The sequence below is a fragment of the Pseudopipra pipra genome, chromosome 12 (genome assembly GCF_036250125.1).
Source record: "Pseudopipra pipra isolate bDixPip1 chromosome 12, bDixPip1.hap1, whole genome shotgun sequence".
Taxonomy (NCBI): domain Eukaryota; kingdom Metazoa; phylum Chordata; class Aves; order Passeriformes; family Pipridae; genus Pseudopipra; species Pseudopipra pipra.
The window spans coordinates 10,820,258-10,837,801 of record NC_087560.1 but is presented as its reverse complement, the minus strand read 5'-3'; the positions used below and the strand labels follow the sequence as shown (position 1 = coordinate 10,837,801).

The following is a 17,544-nucleotide window of genomic DNA, read 5'->3' as shown; positions in this document are numbered from 1 at the left end:
AGCTCCTGCAGTGCAATGAGCCCATTCTGCTGCTTCAAATACAAGCATGTGGCACCTACAAAATGCTACTGTTTACAATATGCCATAGTGACATTCATTAAGTTAGTGTTCCCCAGAATAATATTATGTAATAGTAATAAACACTTAAATAAATTTGTTTGAAGAAATCTAAAATTATCCAAGAAGTTGAGAATAATCTTAATATAACAGTATGTGAATGGTACTACAGAAATCACACTGTATATTTAAAGAGACCATTTTTATTACTAGAATAATTTTCCAGACTTAATTTTGAAAGTACAGAATTTGTATTCAATTAATGTGCTCTTTCATTTTGTATTGGTGCAACTCTCCTCAATTAAATACCACTCTATTAATTTCTGTAAGCTTTTGATGTCATGGAAGTGAAATCCTTATTACTGTGTAAAACAAAAGGAAAACACCTGACATGAACTATTAGTAACAATAAAAAGCTAGCAAGTTAATCCATTTTTACAGTTAGAGGGATCACTCCTTATGGCAAGTCCTCCTGTCCCCACCTCAGGAACGGTGCTCATCACAGTGAGCACATCACACCTGTAGGATGAAATCCAGCAAGATTTAGCAAAGGGTAACTGTTTTCAAAAAAAGTAACTCTGACTAGAGTGCTCATCTGAGTAGTTCTACAAGCTCAGGTGTGAAGGATGAGGTCTGCAGGTTACTTCTGGACAAACACTGTAGCCATTGTACAATCTATTTCCAGATTTCAGTCAGACAAAACTAGTTATGTCTGTGCAGTTTATCACTACAAAAAAAAGTTGTGTCATGCACCTATAGACAGACATCTTATTCTTTTCCTGCACAACACTTGGCATTTTTAATCAATGTGTACATAAATGAAAAGAAAAAAAGCAGGTTATCGTATTGTCCTTTGTAGTTCTCTTTCAAAATTTCCTGATGATAGTCCACAAGGAAATAATAAATGGCTTCTATTGTGGAGAGGTATGTGTCTGGCTTTCCCTTCTGGTGACGCCAAAAACAAGTTTTCCTTGTCTTCAACTCAATTTGTAGCAACCCTGTCATGACAAAAAGATGACCCAGATTAGACAATGAGGATTGGTGGCCAGGATGCCAAACAAGACTTTAGTTTTGTTTTCTAGCTGTGCTGCTGCCCTGCTGGCTGCCTGCATGCAAATCATTTCTCTTCCTGTACCTCCATTTTTCATCTGTAAACCTGAGGCAATAATTTTATCCTTCTTTATGGACCACTATGAAATTTGATGAAAAAATGCTGTAAGTACAAGGATACAATCCTCATAGTTACAATTAATTACAGGTTATCCTTTCATTCCAACAGCTTCACAACCCTCAGTAAACTGCAGGGTCTCTTCAGATGGCAAGAGTGAAACCCACACCTACCAAGACTCATCAAGGTTCTTAAAATTATTACTTCATCTTTTGCAAAGTTAATCACTTTCAAGTGTAAAACAGAATCCTTCAGACTGTTAGTGTTCCTGGCTGAGGACTATTTGCAAAAGCCAGAAACTTTTCATTTATGCTTGTTAAGTAACTGAAATCTCACTGAGATTACTCAGGAGTAAGTATGACAGAATCTCGTAATTAACTTTATTAGAAACTAAAAGCATTCCCACTTGAGATGAAAGAGGGAACTTGGTGTCTGTATGGCACATGAAAATCTTTTATCTACCACAGTCTCTGTAACTGTTCTATTATACAGATGAATTTTAAGTGTGTATCTTGGTTGTTATGTTCCTTAAGATGCACAAACTATTCAAAACTAAAGCCTCCTTAATGTGTAATAGCTTTGTAAACAGGATGGACGGTTGGATTATAAAGAACAGTGTATACACCTGTCAATAGTATCAGGAGCAGGTTGTAAAGTTACCTTTTTCTAAATGTCAAAATCTGATATTGTGTCACATGAGATGGTTTAGCACAAGTAATAGTACAAATAACAATATGGTCTAAGAATTGCTTGGAAATTACGGACAGAGAAGTTTCAGTAGGGTCCAAATTCAGGAGCACAAACTGGGCTATAGCCCAGCACCTGTAATCCTATACTTCTTACCTTCCAACTATGGTTAATTCTTTCCAGTGTAACTACAAGCTGGATTTAGTTGTTTGCTTTGCAGTTAGCAATGTATGATACCCTGCATAGTAAAACAAGTCTCTACTACAGTGTTTTAAAAAAACTTGAATACCAGAAGATTCTGTCCTTCAATTTAAATGTTATTGTTGGCATTTTGGAAACAAAACCTCAAAACAACAGGCTAATTATTACCTCTAATAATTCTATACATGTGAAAGTTAAAACAGCAGTAGGAAACTGCATTGAGCTTGTTTCCCTCACAAGTTTTCAACACCTGAATTCTCAGCCATAACCAAAGTGAAAAGTTCCATCAAATTCAGAGACACTTCCACCTGAACAGCAGTGAAGTAAATCCAGGGGATGATTCTTCCAACATAAACTCTCACATAGGTGTGGCTTGAATACAACCAAAAGTTCATTGAAGGCAAGACCATGGACACTACTGAGCTTACCACAACTGCAGGATCAGCTCATTTCAAACAAAAAATTTTAGTAGTTTTTTATAAAAAATAAAAACGGAGGGAGTTAAGGGTTAGAGTTTACTGAGCCAAAGGCAATGTTTTATTATAAATATGAAAGCTTACAATACTAATGTATAAGCTAATAAAATATTTGGCTAATACAAAGTGGATCAAATTTACAGGAAAAAATATCAAAGTAATTTGTTTCTTTAACAACCATGTTGATGTTGCCAATAAGCTCCATCACTCATGTGAGAAAGTAATTATTAACATTAGATTGAACTGTTTCCTTTCTGATCTAGAGACCACTTTTAATGAAGTAATCAATCCTAGACATTACCAACTTTCAAATATTTCCTGTCTTTAACACAACTGATTTAGTTTTGCTTTCTAAAGATATATTACACCACTTTTACAAGAAGATATAGAAGTACTTTTTTTGTCCAAGTTCTCAAGGCTCTTTTTTTAAAAGATTGATGTACTCATTTGCTTTCTCTTGCAGTACAATTTGCTAGATTTACTCTCTATATAAATACAAGGTTACAAAACACAAGTTTTTTCTTTAAATTTTCTTGGCTTCATTAATGTTTCCATCCAGTATTTCTTGTAACTTAAATCTTTCTGAATAAGTACGGCAATTACTTATTTGGAATTACGATCACTTCTTTTTGAACTTTAATATACCAGGAATATTTTGTTGGATGATGACTTCATTTGCAATTGAACTGAAAAATGACAACAGTTCTCTATTTTCCATGTGTGTACAGCATAAAAATGTCATCAGTTTATGCTCAGAAAACTGCCTTGTTCATCTTGGAAGTCAGACCTGTCATCTCTAAAAGAAGTGATAATGCAATTTATGTTCTGTATGAGGGGCACTAAGGAAAGCAACATGTGCAACTCTTACACCTGATGCAGGAGGGGTAAAATTCTCCCTATAAGAAAAAAACTGACTTCCATGACACTATCAAACCTTACAGCAATCCTGAAAGGTGCTCAGGGAAACAGGGGACTGGAAAACAGCTGGATCCAAGATGATGTTCTAAAAGGGAGGGAAGAGTCCACCAGATCAGCACTGTCATGGGGGAACTGGAAACCATCCTTTGAGAGCTCCAAAGGAACACCATTTATGACTTTTTTACTGAAACACTGCATAAGCTTCCATGGAAATCTTCAGTTCCCCTGGCTGCCTGTTACTTTTCTTGAATTCATCCTCTCAAAATAAGTTCCAAATGCTTTACAGAAACTTGCAACATGCAATTACTCTAATTGTTACAGTAATACTTCAATGTAGTTGATAGAGCATGTTTTGTGTTAAACTAAATACTTGTAACAGGATTTTAATTAGCCAATACATTATACTAACATGTGGGATTCTTTAATAAACTGACTAGACAGCAAGACAACATTCATCTTCCATGGAAGACAGTCTGTGAAATTCCTTGTAGGATCCAGTGTAAAGCAGGCACTAGTAGTTATATATATTGCATATAAACTTGACAGGCTGCCTCCCAGCTAAGTGCACCTTTTCCACTAATGAAAGTGTTTTCAAACTCCTATTCATCTCCAAGGAAATGGAATGCTGTTGCTAAATTGTTTTGCCTTTTGTGGATTTAATTAGAATTCTTAAATGTAAACTTCTTGTAATGAACCTAAGACAAAAAACTTCTGCAGAGTTACCAGTTTCTGCTTCCAGAGTTGCGAGGGTACAACGGGCCAGCAGGAATTCCCTTTTAGTCTGGAAAGTAGCAAGATCATCAAAATGTAACAACTTCACTAGAAAGAGAACCCAAGCCATGACATGCCTGTGCTGTGTCTCCTAAATCCCTCATTCACCTTTCAGTGGCCTGTCTGCCACCACCGTGTACAAAAACGCTCCCCTGGGTCTCCTGAAAAAGCAGAGAACCACCTGCAAAGGAATCCTTTTTGACTTTCTTCAGAGATAACTCAAACTACTGTTCTGTCTTAACATGAGAGCTTCCATTCTGTGAGACAAGATTTGTTCCAACAGAGAAGTGAGAGAAATAAATGTAAATGCTTTCTTCAGTATTATCATTTTGCAAAACAAATTATATGACATGGAAAGTAATGGAGTCTTTGGCTCAGGAAGTATTTACAGCCCTGAAACAGGCTGTCAAGTCTTTCATGTACCTATAGGGGTACATATACACTTATACCATGCTCAGGTCTGTTATAGATATATGTCCCTTAAACATTTCTGCAGCAATAACATCTCAATATCAACTTGTATTTTTTACCTTGAAGTCGTTCATCAGTTATTATCTTGTTGGTTTGGTTCCAGGTACTGTCAATAAATATTATTTTCTTCAGTCCAGTGCCTTCATTCCTGCTGCTTGAGATGCATTCATTTGGACTTTTTTCTTCTTTAGGTTCTATTTTTGCTTGCTTAAGAACTGGTTCTTTGGAACAGTCATCACTATTACAGACACCTTTTTTAGTGTACTTTTGGAGATGGAAAGCAATATCTTTTACTGAAACCGAATTGGGGCCAGGAAATATAAGTGCTATCTGAATGAAAAGAAGAGAGAGATCCGAATGTCAACAAAATCTAATAAAAAGAATTAGAATAATAAAAAGAATCTAAGAAAGAATTCTTCCATTAAAGAACAGAAATTTTTATAAATTTTATAAAACATTTAAGTCAGGACAAAATTCAAAAGTATCTTGTAAAAAATATTCTATTTGCTAATGTAATGTTAAATTTGTGTTAAAAAACATGTTAATTCAAAGTTTAAGTACTGCAGCTGCTGAATATGATGGGCACAATGCTGTTGTGCTGTTTAACAAACTGCTGTTTAACTTACTGCAAGTTGAACACGTTCATACGTGGGCAAAACATTTCTTATGGTACACAATGAATCCACTTATGTAAGGTGGTGAACAAAGGAAATTCAAGGTGGTTAGATAGTGCTACAGTTTTCTTACTTCATGTCTCTTTTCTTCATATTCTGGAATGCAAGGGTATTTATAAATTGTAACATCATCAGGTGCCAGGAGCTTTGCATGCACAGCAGTGCTCTTGCCATCTGTTTCATTTGGGTGCTTGATAATGTCAATCTTCAAAGGTAACTGGAGTTAAAAAAATAAAAAAGGACAATATTTATGATCATACACAGAGGTATAAACATTTGTACAAATCTTATGTAAAATTCAGGAGGAATCCCTATGGGTGTGTAATTAAAACGTATCTGACAATTTTGGATAATATTTTTGTTTTAACAGGCTTGGAACTAAAGTAGAGACAAGTGACAAGAGGCATCTTTTACATTCAGTTTTTGGAAATACTTGAGAAGAAGCATGGCACAATCTCTAGAAACAGAATCAATAAGGTAAGTCAGATGGGGTCTTAATTTGAGCAATGTAATGGTTCTAAATATGAATACTTGTCTCTATTAGGTATTCATCCAATTGCAAAAATGGCCATTTCAATGAAAATACACCTAAATCTAATAGGTCAAATTTCCAAAGTACTTCTAAAGTATTTTCACAATGCTTTCAATCTTGTACCTTCAAAATGCATCTTAGTTCCCAGCTGATTTTGCAAAACATCTCAGTCCTCTTTGTGGTTCCTGCAAGTATTTTAGCTGAAGGGCACTGCCCTATTTATTTATATTTTGAGAGTGGTTATCTGAATTGTATAACTATGACATTTAGGAATGCCTTTTAGCTCACATTTTATGTAAAATTCACTCTTGGTTATGGACAAATCATATTTTTTGTTCACAATACAATCTGTTCTGGTCAGAGTTATGAGAAACTGAAGAATGAGGAAGAGCACTGTAAAGAAACTTCCAAGAACTACCTGGTTGAATGAGAAGCTGAGTGACTTCAGCTTGTATTCTCATCTAGTAGATACATGAGTGTTTATGTGAGGGCTGGACCATTTTCAGTATTTCTACCTGCAATTCCTCAAATAAGAACAATAATTTTATCTAACTGTAGTTTATTCATACTTAAGCTGTGTTAAAGATGAATGTCCATAAAGAGTAAGTCAGAAAAGAAATGGTTGCAGATAAATTATTCTCTGTCCACAGTAACTAAAAGACACAAGAATATTATAAAAAATCCATTAGATATATTAACCTTCACAGTTGGAATTTCTTTGGTAGGGACAGTTTCAACAGGAACAAAGCATGTATAACAATAAAACATCCTTGAACTACTGCATCGGGGGCACTTTGATCTGCCACTCTTTTTTGCCTTTTCCAGCACTTCCTGGGATGCTAACTGTAATTGTTGAAGAGGGTTATCTTGAAATGATGATGGAGTCTGCAGTTCTTGGCTTTCCAAACACTCAGTACTTCTTTTTGGTCCTTGTGTAGATGAACCCAAAGACATGGTTAGCTGAAACACACAATATGTTGTTAAATAAAAATCCAGTTACTGTGAATTAATTTATTGAAAATTATTCTGTATTATCCTATTTAACAAAAAAATACTCATCAGAGAAGGTATTTCCTACAGCAGAAGGAGTAATAAAATCATCTGATTCAGTTATTATAGCACCAAGAACTCCGAAGAGATTTCAGGAGGGCATGAGACAAACAGCTGGAAAGAATCTGAGATCTGCCTCTTTAATGCACATATAGGCACGTTCATAATTTTACTAAGTTATCCCACTCAATTCCTGCAGAAATATATTTTTTTCTGTTGTTAGGATCAGGGACTAAAAGTTTATGAAAACACTGCTAAACAGTGTTTACCTGGATGAGCAATCCCATTAGTCTTCAGTCTGACTACCAACAATGAATTACATGCCTAGGGGATAGAAATCCATAAGAGAAAAGTTAATTGTACAAATTTAGATCTCTATCCTGAAACTTATTGTGTGTGGGCCAACCAAACACCCTGAATGAAATCCCTCCTGGGCAGAACTTTGTGAGATAGAAGAAATCTTCCAAGAGCAAAGCTTGAGGCTGAAAAATCAGAAGAGCTAGAACAGGGCTTTGGTGCTCCATGTACCAGATAGGAAGTGCTGACCCAGCCTAGATTTGTTCTGCAAGTTTGTATTTATTTAGTACCATTGGTGAGTTTTTTCCAGGCTTTCTTCCACACAGGTGTTGTCTCACCCTCTGCAGCCGGTGCAGAAGTTTCCCCGTGTACTCTGAGCGGTGCATCAGAACCAGGATGTGCCCCCAGCCAGTGCAGGCAGAATTAGTGCTCTGTGAGCTCAGGCTCAGAGTCACTGCAGGCTTTAGTAAAGCCCTTCTGACAGATCACTCAGGGTCCTCTCTGATCTTCAAAGCAGCCCCCAGTCAGCAGCCTGCACAGCCTGCAGTAGTTACAAACTGCCTTTAGCACTTTGTGCTGCATCACTGGAAATGAAAAAAAGTCATTCTCAGTATTTACTTTCAGCTAATTTAGGTTTACTTTTTCATGTCAGGGATCACACTTACGAAATGATGTCACAAACCAGTCATGTTTAACAAAAACAAACAAACAATAATTCCTGAGATGTGATCCAAAATTAAGTGTTTAAATAAAATCAAGTGTAATTTAATTGAAAAATAATAAAACTAAAAAACTCAGCTAGCTTTCCAATAAAAAATTAAAATTAATGCCAGAAAAAATTGTTATTGTCTGGTAAAATTAGATACTCATGTATGCTCTGATACTGTCCCCTCTCCTGACAAAGTCTAACTTCTGAAAGGTCAGGGACGTCCATTCCAATAAACACGAAATCTAACATGCACACAAAATTTATATTGCAATTTGCTTTCAATGATCTCTGAGATAAAGCAAATATACACTACATCTCAGACCAAGCCACACTATTATCAAGTTTCCTCAAGCAGCAGAGAGGGCGAGAGGCCCTGGAATTGGACATGCATTCCCAGCCTGCAAACCGATTCTTTTCAGTGCATAATGTCTTACGCTCTGTGGTGCTCAACGGTGACACCTCGAAGCACTTTTGTTACCGATACTGACAGGGGATCTGCTGCGGCCTCACAGTAAGAGCTGTGCCCACGTTCAGCTGTGTTCATACGGTATTCTTTGCAGAAAACGACAGCAACAGAGTTCATGCAACTTGTAAGACCCAAATCTCACTTCAGACATACTTTTAAGACTGTAAATAACTCCATCTACACCTGATCTCCAAACCCCGGATAAATCGCTGCTGCTGGAGGGTTCTCTCCACATTCCAACTGCAACTCCGGGGCAACTCCGGACCTCGGTCCGGACACCTCGGGGGTTGTGTGAAGCTCTGGGGGTGTGTGGGGTGCCATGAGCTCCCCACCGCCGTGCCCTGCTGCTGCTGCTCCCCGAGGTGAGCGCAGCGGCCACAGCACCGCGGGCTGAGGGCAGCGGAGGGCACAGACCTCGGGGCGGGGATCTCCCACGGGAATAACAAAGCGCTCCCGCCGGTCGGGCACGTCTGAGCGGCCCCTGTCCCGCAGGCCCCGCGGCCGCAGAGCCGCTTCCCCCCGCGGGCCGCCCGAGCCCGCCCGCGCACAGCGCGGCCCCTCAGCGCTGCCTCCTCCGTCCTGCCCTCCGCCCCGCTCCTCTCCTCATCCTCTGCCCGGCTGCAGCCCTTCCTCACCCGCCTCCCGGCTTTGCTCCGCCGCGGCCTTCGCAGGCCCCGGAACGAAAGTGCCGAGCTCTGCCCCGGCGGGAGGCGGGGAGCGGAAGCAGCCCGGGGCTGAGAGCGGCTGCCGTCTCTGTCCGGGGGTTTGTGTTTGTTCGGAGCCTCCCGCCCGGAATGGGATTTTTTTCGACGTGTTGTGTCGCAAAAACCTGACCAGAAACCACACACACAGTTCGCGGGGAGCGGGGGCAAACCCGCCCTTCCCAGCGGGGTCCGTGCCGGGTGTTTCCCGCCCTGTGACATGTGCCCAGCGCTGCCCCCGCCGTGAGGGCACCGCCTGGGACAGCCTGGAAACCGCTGGGGCGGGAGGCTGCGGGTCTGTGTCACTGCCTTGGCAACTCCTGGAAAGCTGGATCAGTTGGATTTTTCTTTACCTGAATTTTTCCTCCACCTAGTAGTATACTTAGAGCATACCGAGTGCCTGGTGCTGGTTCTGCATCTCTCTCCCCAAAGAGGACATGGGATCTGCTCTGTGAAATTCCTTGGCCTGGTTGAGGATGCTGCCCCACAGTAGCATTTACCCAATAGTCAGTCTTTAGTAACTGCATTTTTAGGTTGAAGTGACTAAACTAAACCAGTAATTTTGGTATAGAGAATATTTCTCTCAGTGAAATGAAGTCTGTGATGTATTAGTTGCAGTAGCTTTAGGGGGAAAAGTTGACATTATAGGCAGATTTTATGCCAAACTTTGATCTCAGTTACACCCCAAAAACCTCACTGACTTCAGTGGTATTACATCCAGTGGCAGAGAATGCCTACCAGCATTCCGTTATTACTTGTTTTGTTTTGACTTGATCAGTTCTTCATGCTGGCAGCATGTCACACATTGCAGTAGTAGGGAAAAAGAGCTACATTTCCCCATCCATATTTTTCACTACCTTACGCTGTGACAATACCTTGTGATGTTCAGTAGTTAATGATGTCAAAATAAAAATGTTTATTAGACAAAAGGAGACTTTTATAATGGTTTCTAAAACACTTTCTTGACAAACTTAATTTTAGTAGGTTTTGCTAAGTTTACCATCTCTTTGAATTATTTCTTTGGGTGCTTAGTGCAGAACTTGTTTGGGAATAAACTGAGCTTCCTCATAATTTAAAATCAGGCTCTGAAAGCTGAATTACTCCTTTGTATACTTTTATTCTATACAGTTATTTACCCAAAAACTGCAATACTGAAATAATATTTTAGGAATGGATGCTGTATCACTTTTGTTTGGGGCTCTTAATTTCAGAATATACTAAAAAATATTATCTTTTCCAAACCAGAATTCCTCACGCTTGATTTCTACTCAGTTGCAACTCTAAAGTTTGATTTTTTTAATTATACTGAACTCAGAAGATACCAATTGATTGATTTCAGTGAACACTTTGGCTAATCTGAAACTCTCCCGTTGCTTCCCACTTCTAAACTAAAAACTAAATCTGTAAGAACAGTGCCAGATTTGTTGCTTTTTCTTCAGTGTGTATTTTAGAAGTGCATAACTAATAATAGTATAAATGCTATGGAGGTACTGCGAAGGAAATGGAGGTTCTACCTTTCTGATTAAGTGCCCTTACATATTTTTCGCATTTTGCTTTGACCCAGAACTACTTCTCTCACTGGAACAAAAAACCAAAAAATGTGTGAAAATATTTTGGTGGGTGGAACATTCCAGTATAAAGAGCAACTTGACATAAAAATGGAAATATTTAATTAGGGATAATGTAAGAACAAAATATTAATTTTTTTTTAATTTCTAATTGCTATTATTGCCTTTTTCCTTTTTACCCTGAAGTCACAGAATCACAGAATGAACATATGTGTATCAATAGCTTCCTTACATTCAATAGCATTTCACTGATTTTTTTTTTTAAGAAATAATTTGTCTTGCTGCCCTGCTATTAAGATAGAACATGTTGATGTCTTTCAGCTCTACCAGAGGGCTTAAAAACACATGAATTACTCTGTATTAACACTTACTAAGTTATTTCAGGAAAGTGATCAATTTGATGGTTAACTTCAAACAATTACCTTTGGTTTCAACAATTTGCTCAAATATTTGGGCTGCTTGTTTGAATTCTGTGCTAGATCAAGGAACAGACTTTCCTCCTGTGCTTCCAAAGCTGTGCTCAACAGATGGAAGGCATTACTGGCCTTTCTGAGAACTTAAATTGCACATGATTTTATTTGTCTCTTTAGAAACATAATGACCCTTTTTTCTTGAGTTATCTCCTTGTCTAACTAAAACGTTATAGTCTTTTTAATTACTCTGTGTCTGCTCTAATGGGCCTCCCTGGCCTATTTCAGTTGTTCTGTCTCCTGGAGATGATGTAATCACCTCTGAATGCAGTACAGGAGGAAATCACAGTCTCCTTACAGTGGTGCCAAAATTAGAGATTCTTAGATGTTGTATGCATTTACACTCCTATTACAATTCTTTATGCAAAATAGCCTTCACAGATTACTTAATCTTTGCATTTGTGTAACTTTCAGAAATAACTTTTTCCAATGGACTGACTGCAGAAGGGTTGGCTGAGTTGTCTCTCTCTCGATGAACCTTTCTCTTTGGTGGGTAAGCTACAAAAAGATTATTCCTTCAGTGTTATATGTAAATGTGTGTATGAACGTGTTCCACTGAACATCAGTCCACTCTCAGATTTGACCCATGTCACTGAACTAGAGAATTATGCTGAAAAAGTATTTTTGTTACAGTGGCCCAGCTTATCTAGAGGAACATCCTTGAAAAGAGTACCTGAAAGATTGGCCCAGATAAGTGTTTACAGCTTTCCCTCAGGTTGTAAGAGTCAAGTTTATAATTTAAAAAAGTCTAATAAGCCAAAGTCCCAGTTCTGCCTGGGTTTTAGGAGCATTTTTCTTCAGGCCTAAATAAAGTACAGGCAAAAGTCTGTGCAAACATGTTCTCCACAGCTCCTGGCGTTATGAAGGAAAGATGAGTCATATAGAAAGATCAAAATGGTGACTTTTAAGCCTTCCAATCATTCCAGTGATGCAGCAGCACTGTACAGTGTGATAAGTTTTGTGTGCAGACACATTTAGATGTAGATCCAGATATGTGTAAAGTCTTTGCCTGATTAGAGCTTTTAATCAATAAAATTATCAATCCAGCCTCTATTGCTACCTAAACCTTGCTAATTTTTTTAAGGAATTGTTACAGAGCAAATTGCTGCAGAGGAAATTCTGACTCAGATGAGTGAGATGGGGAAAGCACAGGAGTGTTACATATTTTTAATTCTTTTTATGGATAAAACAAGAAAGATTAAATTTTCACTTTTTTTTTAATTGGATCCAGAAGTGGGATTACACCTCTCTCTGTATGTTTGTTGGAGGAGAAAAAAAAAAGGACTTGAAAAAGTCCTTTTTATTTCTTTATATCTCCAAAGGTATCTGTAGTCACCTGAAGTATCAGTTTTAGACCAGTGCTCCTTATCTGAAGTACCTTCACAGTTCATAGTATGAATTAGCTGAAAATATTGTTTATATCATTGTGTGAAATAACATTAATTATGAATTGAGTATTTAAACATTTTTCAGGTTGCCAAATATATTGCTGAGAAGTCAAATGTTAGGAATATATAGGTGATTTTTTTTTTGCCTTACATGTAAAAAGGTACACAGGATTCTGTCTAATGACTATGGTTTGACTTGGAAGTCGAAGAAATATCTCCGACACCAAACTGAGTCAGTCAATTTTTCTAAGGCTACATGAATTCAGATATATTGGGTAATGGAAATTCTAAACACTGTGTAAATATGATGACTGACTCAGCCACAAAAATTGTAAACAGCAGTTTAGAGTGTTATTGCAACCCTGACCTCTCTGGTTTTATCTTTTACTCACTCCAGTGGGAATTAGGTATGGCTTTAAATACTTTAGTTGCTTCCCTTGCAGACAAGTGAGAAACCATAGTCTGCAATCCTGACTTTTGACCTATTTTGCATATTAAGTTGTTATTATTAATAAAAATAATTTTTTGCACATTAACCTATCATTAATTAGTATTGCACTGGCTGAATGTCACAATCTATTTTAAGATAGTTTCTACCTGATCGGACTGAAGAGTATTGTAAATATTCTAAGTGAATTTTGACTGCTTCACATTTATAAATGAAGGAAACCTAATTCCTGTCATTTATCCAAGTCCAAATACTGTCAAGCTGATAAAAACAAGTTGTACAGAGTGAAGGAGAGATTTAAAATTCAGATTCTTGAGCAGCCTTGATAAACTCTGTGTCTAAAGAGTGACCTGTTGATAGCACTTGCCACAAAACATGTGCACAAATGCAAGAGAAAAAGTGTTAAAAACACACACAGAGAAGCATGTTGGTTGAAGTTGACAATGTACAAAAGTAATCACTAGTCCTACAAAATATAAAAAGTCTTTTTTTTTTTTTTAAGCAAAGCCTAATGCCTTGACATCCAAAGAATGGCTGGAGATCTTATTACTTGCACTGGATAAAAATTTTATGTGAGTTTATAATCTACAGCTCTTCCTGTTAGAGATATTTATAATACACTGCCAGAAGCTGCTGCTGCTTTCTGAAATGCCACACACCTTTGGAGGACTTATTGAAAATTTTTGTTTATTTGTGCTTAAATAGGTGCAAATATACCCAGAAAAGCAAGATGCAAGAAATATTAACATCCTATTGGCACTTCTTGACACAGTTCTGGCACAGCTTAGACTCAGTTCTTACCTCCTAAAATAGAAGGAAATGTTAGTCCAGTGTCTTCCTCTTCTTTGTTATTGTTGTTATTTACAACATTTTCTTCTTACGTATTTTTTATTACGTAGTAAATTTAATGTCACAGGTGTGACTTGATGCCTCACTGATTTTATGTACCTTCCTTTCTGTGTTTTAAACTTTAGATGTTTCAACTTTCTTTGTCGACTTTTCTTTGTTTATGGAAAATTAAAAACAAACCAAAACAAAACCCAGTAAAAGATTGAGAGCTTTACAGGTACCTGGCATGTGGACATCAGTCCCTGTATTTTGACAACCTAATGTTGAAATACCCAAAGAAGCTCTTTTGCTCTTCTCAGTAAAAGCCAAGCATTTCCCCTGCAGGTTTTTTCCCATAGTATTTTTACAAACTGAAAGAAGTTCCTCTGTGCTTGTGGATTGTGTTTCAAATTAAAATCCTTATAACTTTTACCTCTGTCTAGTTTTTATTTGCTTTATGGGTTTAGGTTTTTTTAAATCCCTTCATTCAGCATCTCGAATATTTTTTTGTTGTTTTGACAGAAAATTGTTCTCAAAGTTTGGAGACATTTCTTTCTCTTGAAATAATCTATTGCAGTGTTTTAGGGTTCTTCTTGATCATGGTTTCTCCCAAAGTTTAATATATAAATTAAATTCAAGTATTCTTAGATCTGTTATTATCAAATAAGCTGCATATTCCCCAAGTACAAAACTGCAAGTATTTTACTAATGAAGCTCAACTGCATCAGCTGGAGACCCAAGATTAACTTTTCAGGTAACTTTAAAGAGCTGTAGTGGAACATATGTAGAACTAGTTTAGTTAGCAGCTTTATATCATGAAGCTTAAAACAAACTTTTAGATGAAACTGTCTGTCTGTCTTACTTTGCTTACTTTGTGTAATGGTGCTAAAATTTATAAAAGGTATGAGTTTGGAATATTTAGGTTAAGAGAATAAATGAAAAGTGTATGGGTTCTGTTACCTCAGGTGATCCCTATGTTCTTTATTAAGAAGAGAAGGAAAATATTGCTGTGGCAGGACACTGGTGATGTCCACTGGCTTTGATTCAGCACATCACTTAGATTCTGTCTTAATTGTTGGCTGATAAACTTAACATATGCTTCAAATAATGAGTGTTTTTAAGTGCTATTCTGAATCAGGAACTACTGCAATATACTCAAAAAAATTAAACATTTAGAGGAACAACATATTGAAGTAAGAGATGGAACACAAATATGTGTGTCAGTGCTATTCCTTTGTGTTGTCAAAGCCTCTCCTCACAGGGTACATAAGCATGAGCTTTAGTAATGCTGTGCAGCACACAGCACACAGCTACAGCTGAATTTGGGCTGAGACCTTTGTCCTGATTTCCCCCCCTTTGAAGCCTGACCAGGACCCCTCGTTTGACAGAATTGCAATATTTTGTGGCATATTTTCTACTTGTTCCTGGGGATGCTAAAGATGCTTTTTCTCAGGTAAGAGTACAAGTAGCATTTTCAGTGGTATGTGGGTAGATGCTGCATTTCAGCTCACAAAAGTATTAACATGACACGTGAGCCAATTACATGCCTCCAGACTGGCAGCTTTTGGCTGCAGAAGAGAGCTGGAAGCACATGCATTTAGGAACCAGAGAGAGCAACCAGAACTGGTGAGGAAAAGCTAGAAATTATCATGAGCAGTCAGTAAAGGGATCTTTTTGGGGCTCATATAATGTGTGAATAATAAAATTAAATTATAATATTAAATTAGGTTCTTTTAAGAATTACTTGATTTTCATTAAATATAATAATTAGTTAAATATTAACAAATATTACTTATTCTGCATCCTAATTTTAACCCTAAGGACTTGTTGAAACTATGTAATTTGTTGAAATCAGCATCCTCCAATTCAGGCATAACTGGGAACTTTGACTTTTACATTGATAAAGTAAGTTTTTGAGAAGTGAATTCCCCTCTTGTTTGTAAAGTTACCTAATGTCTCACACAAATAACAAAAGGTTATACTTTTTTTTTCTTTGGCAGAAGGTCTTTGCAACTGCTACAGTTCACTTGAACATTTTTACATTAAGTAAAAAAATTGTAATATCAAAATCTCTTTTGTAGACTTTTTAGATACAGTTATTTTGTCAGGTATATCCTGATTGCTCGTTGCAAGTCATTTATGTTGCTTTCTGTGAAGTATTTCCTGAATCTATTAAATGTTTTGATGATGATTTTAAGGAGGCATTGGCAGACTTAGTTTTTCAGTGGCTATCAGGTATTAGTAGTTTTTTTTCCTTCTACCAGGTCTGCATTTCAATTAGAATCTATTGCTTTTTCCCCTGGTAATTGTGTACATATGTACACACAGAGAAAATTCAGAACTAGCAATGCTATTGTCAAAACTGGCTTTCTCAGCTCAGTAGTAATTATGATTTCTTAATACTAGTTGTTGGTATATAAATATGGATAAATAGTTTAAACCATAACCTGGAAGGGAATCTGAGCTGACTATCCATGGCTTTATTTCTCTTTAAGAAAAATAAAACTGGATCAAACATCTCAAAATGTTTTTGGCAAAAACAGCTATTTGTAGGTTGCCCTGAAGGTGTCTCTCTATAAAAAATGTCCACTTTTTATAAATATCCTTACAGGATTCAGACTGTACCTGTCCTAGAAATTTCTACTGGAAGTAGTATTATATTACCATTAAATATCTGCATGTTTTGACAGTAAAAGTCTATGATTTTTAGATTGCATATGTCATTTGATATCCATTCCAAAACTTAGATTTAGAGCAGATTTCTATCTTTACTGCTCATTTATTTAGATTTCATGACAATGTGGATTTCATTATCTTGTATGTTGAAGCTGATTGACAAATGCAATAGAAATATGTTTTTGAAGTAGATATAAAATACAGAAATATTTTTCTCGAAACCTTTCTCTCTGTCAGTCACTGTTTGTTGGGCAGAATTTTCTTTTTAGTTACAGACAGAGAAAATTGTATGTAGAAAAAGATCACCCTGAAAATTTAATTTAGAGAAGGTTTACACACATCAAAGTTATATATGCTCCAAAGTCCTAATGGGTCTTTAACTTGGAAGAGCTGGGTAAGCCCACAGCATTCTCTGTAATGTGTAACCACTATAAATAGATAATGGACAGATTTAACTGAAATTTAGTCAGACCAGAAAAAATCCCAAGACTCTGGGAGACCACTGCTATGGCAGAAATTCTGTATCTGCATGAGACTTATGGTGTGGGAGCTGTGTAAAATTCTAGTGGAATGAATACTGAAAACCAAGGGATAAAGTCAATTAAGTATTGCTGTGAGAATAATTCACAACCTCAACAAAACATATGCAAATGTATTGAATTACCAGAATTGGAACAACCACAAAGTAAGAATATTCAGCCATGTGCAAAACCAAGCAGAAGCAGAAGGGAGATAGCAAAAACTGTTCTGGTTAACTTTAACTATATGAATATAATTATTTCAGTTAACAGGCTTGGAACCCATGCCTGAAAGTTGACTGTGGGCATAAAAATGTGCCCATTTTAGGCAGGAAATAAAGCAATTTTAATTTCATTAGGGAATATTTCATAGGGTGATTTTCAAAATTAACATAAACATTTTTCTAAATTAAATTTTTTCTTTTCAGATCTAAAACCAAGGAAATGGGTGTGGAAGAAATGGAATCTCC

At 37.0% G+C, this 17,544-nt stretch overlaps 1 protein-coding gene across 9 annotated transcripts; it reads right to left on the bottom strand.

The window, feature by feature from the left end:
• Positions 1-238: 238 nt before the first annotated feature.
• On the bottom strand, positions 239-9,494 carry DTWD1 (DTW domain containing 1). 9 transcript variants are annotated; one of them, XM_064668843.1, is made up of 6 exons: positions 9,113-9,220; positions 7,593-7,886; positions 6,655-6,915; positions 5,497-5,640; positions 4,809-5,079; positions 239-1,055 (listed from the first exon to the last, which is right to left on the bottom strand). In XM_064668843.1, exons 2-6 carry the CDS (start codon positions 7,686-7,688, stop codon positions 826-828), a joined length of 1,002 nt encoding a protein of 333 aa, XP_064524913.1. In that variant the 5' UTR covers positions 7,689-7,886; positions 9,113-9,220; the 3' UTR covers positions 239-825. The 9 variants fall into 9 exon arrangements, with proteins under 9 accessions (XP_064524913.1, XP_064524911.1, XP_064524917.1 ...); XM_064668841.1 differs by having other exon boundaries at positions 7,593-8,563; positions 9,113-9,184; XM_064668847.1 differs by lacking the exon at positions 7,593-7,886 and adding an exon at positions 7,275-7,329 and having other exon boundaries at positions 9,113-9,151.
• Positions 9,495-17,544: the final 8,050 nt, after the last annotated feature.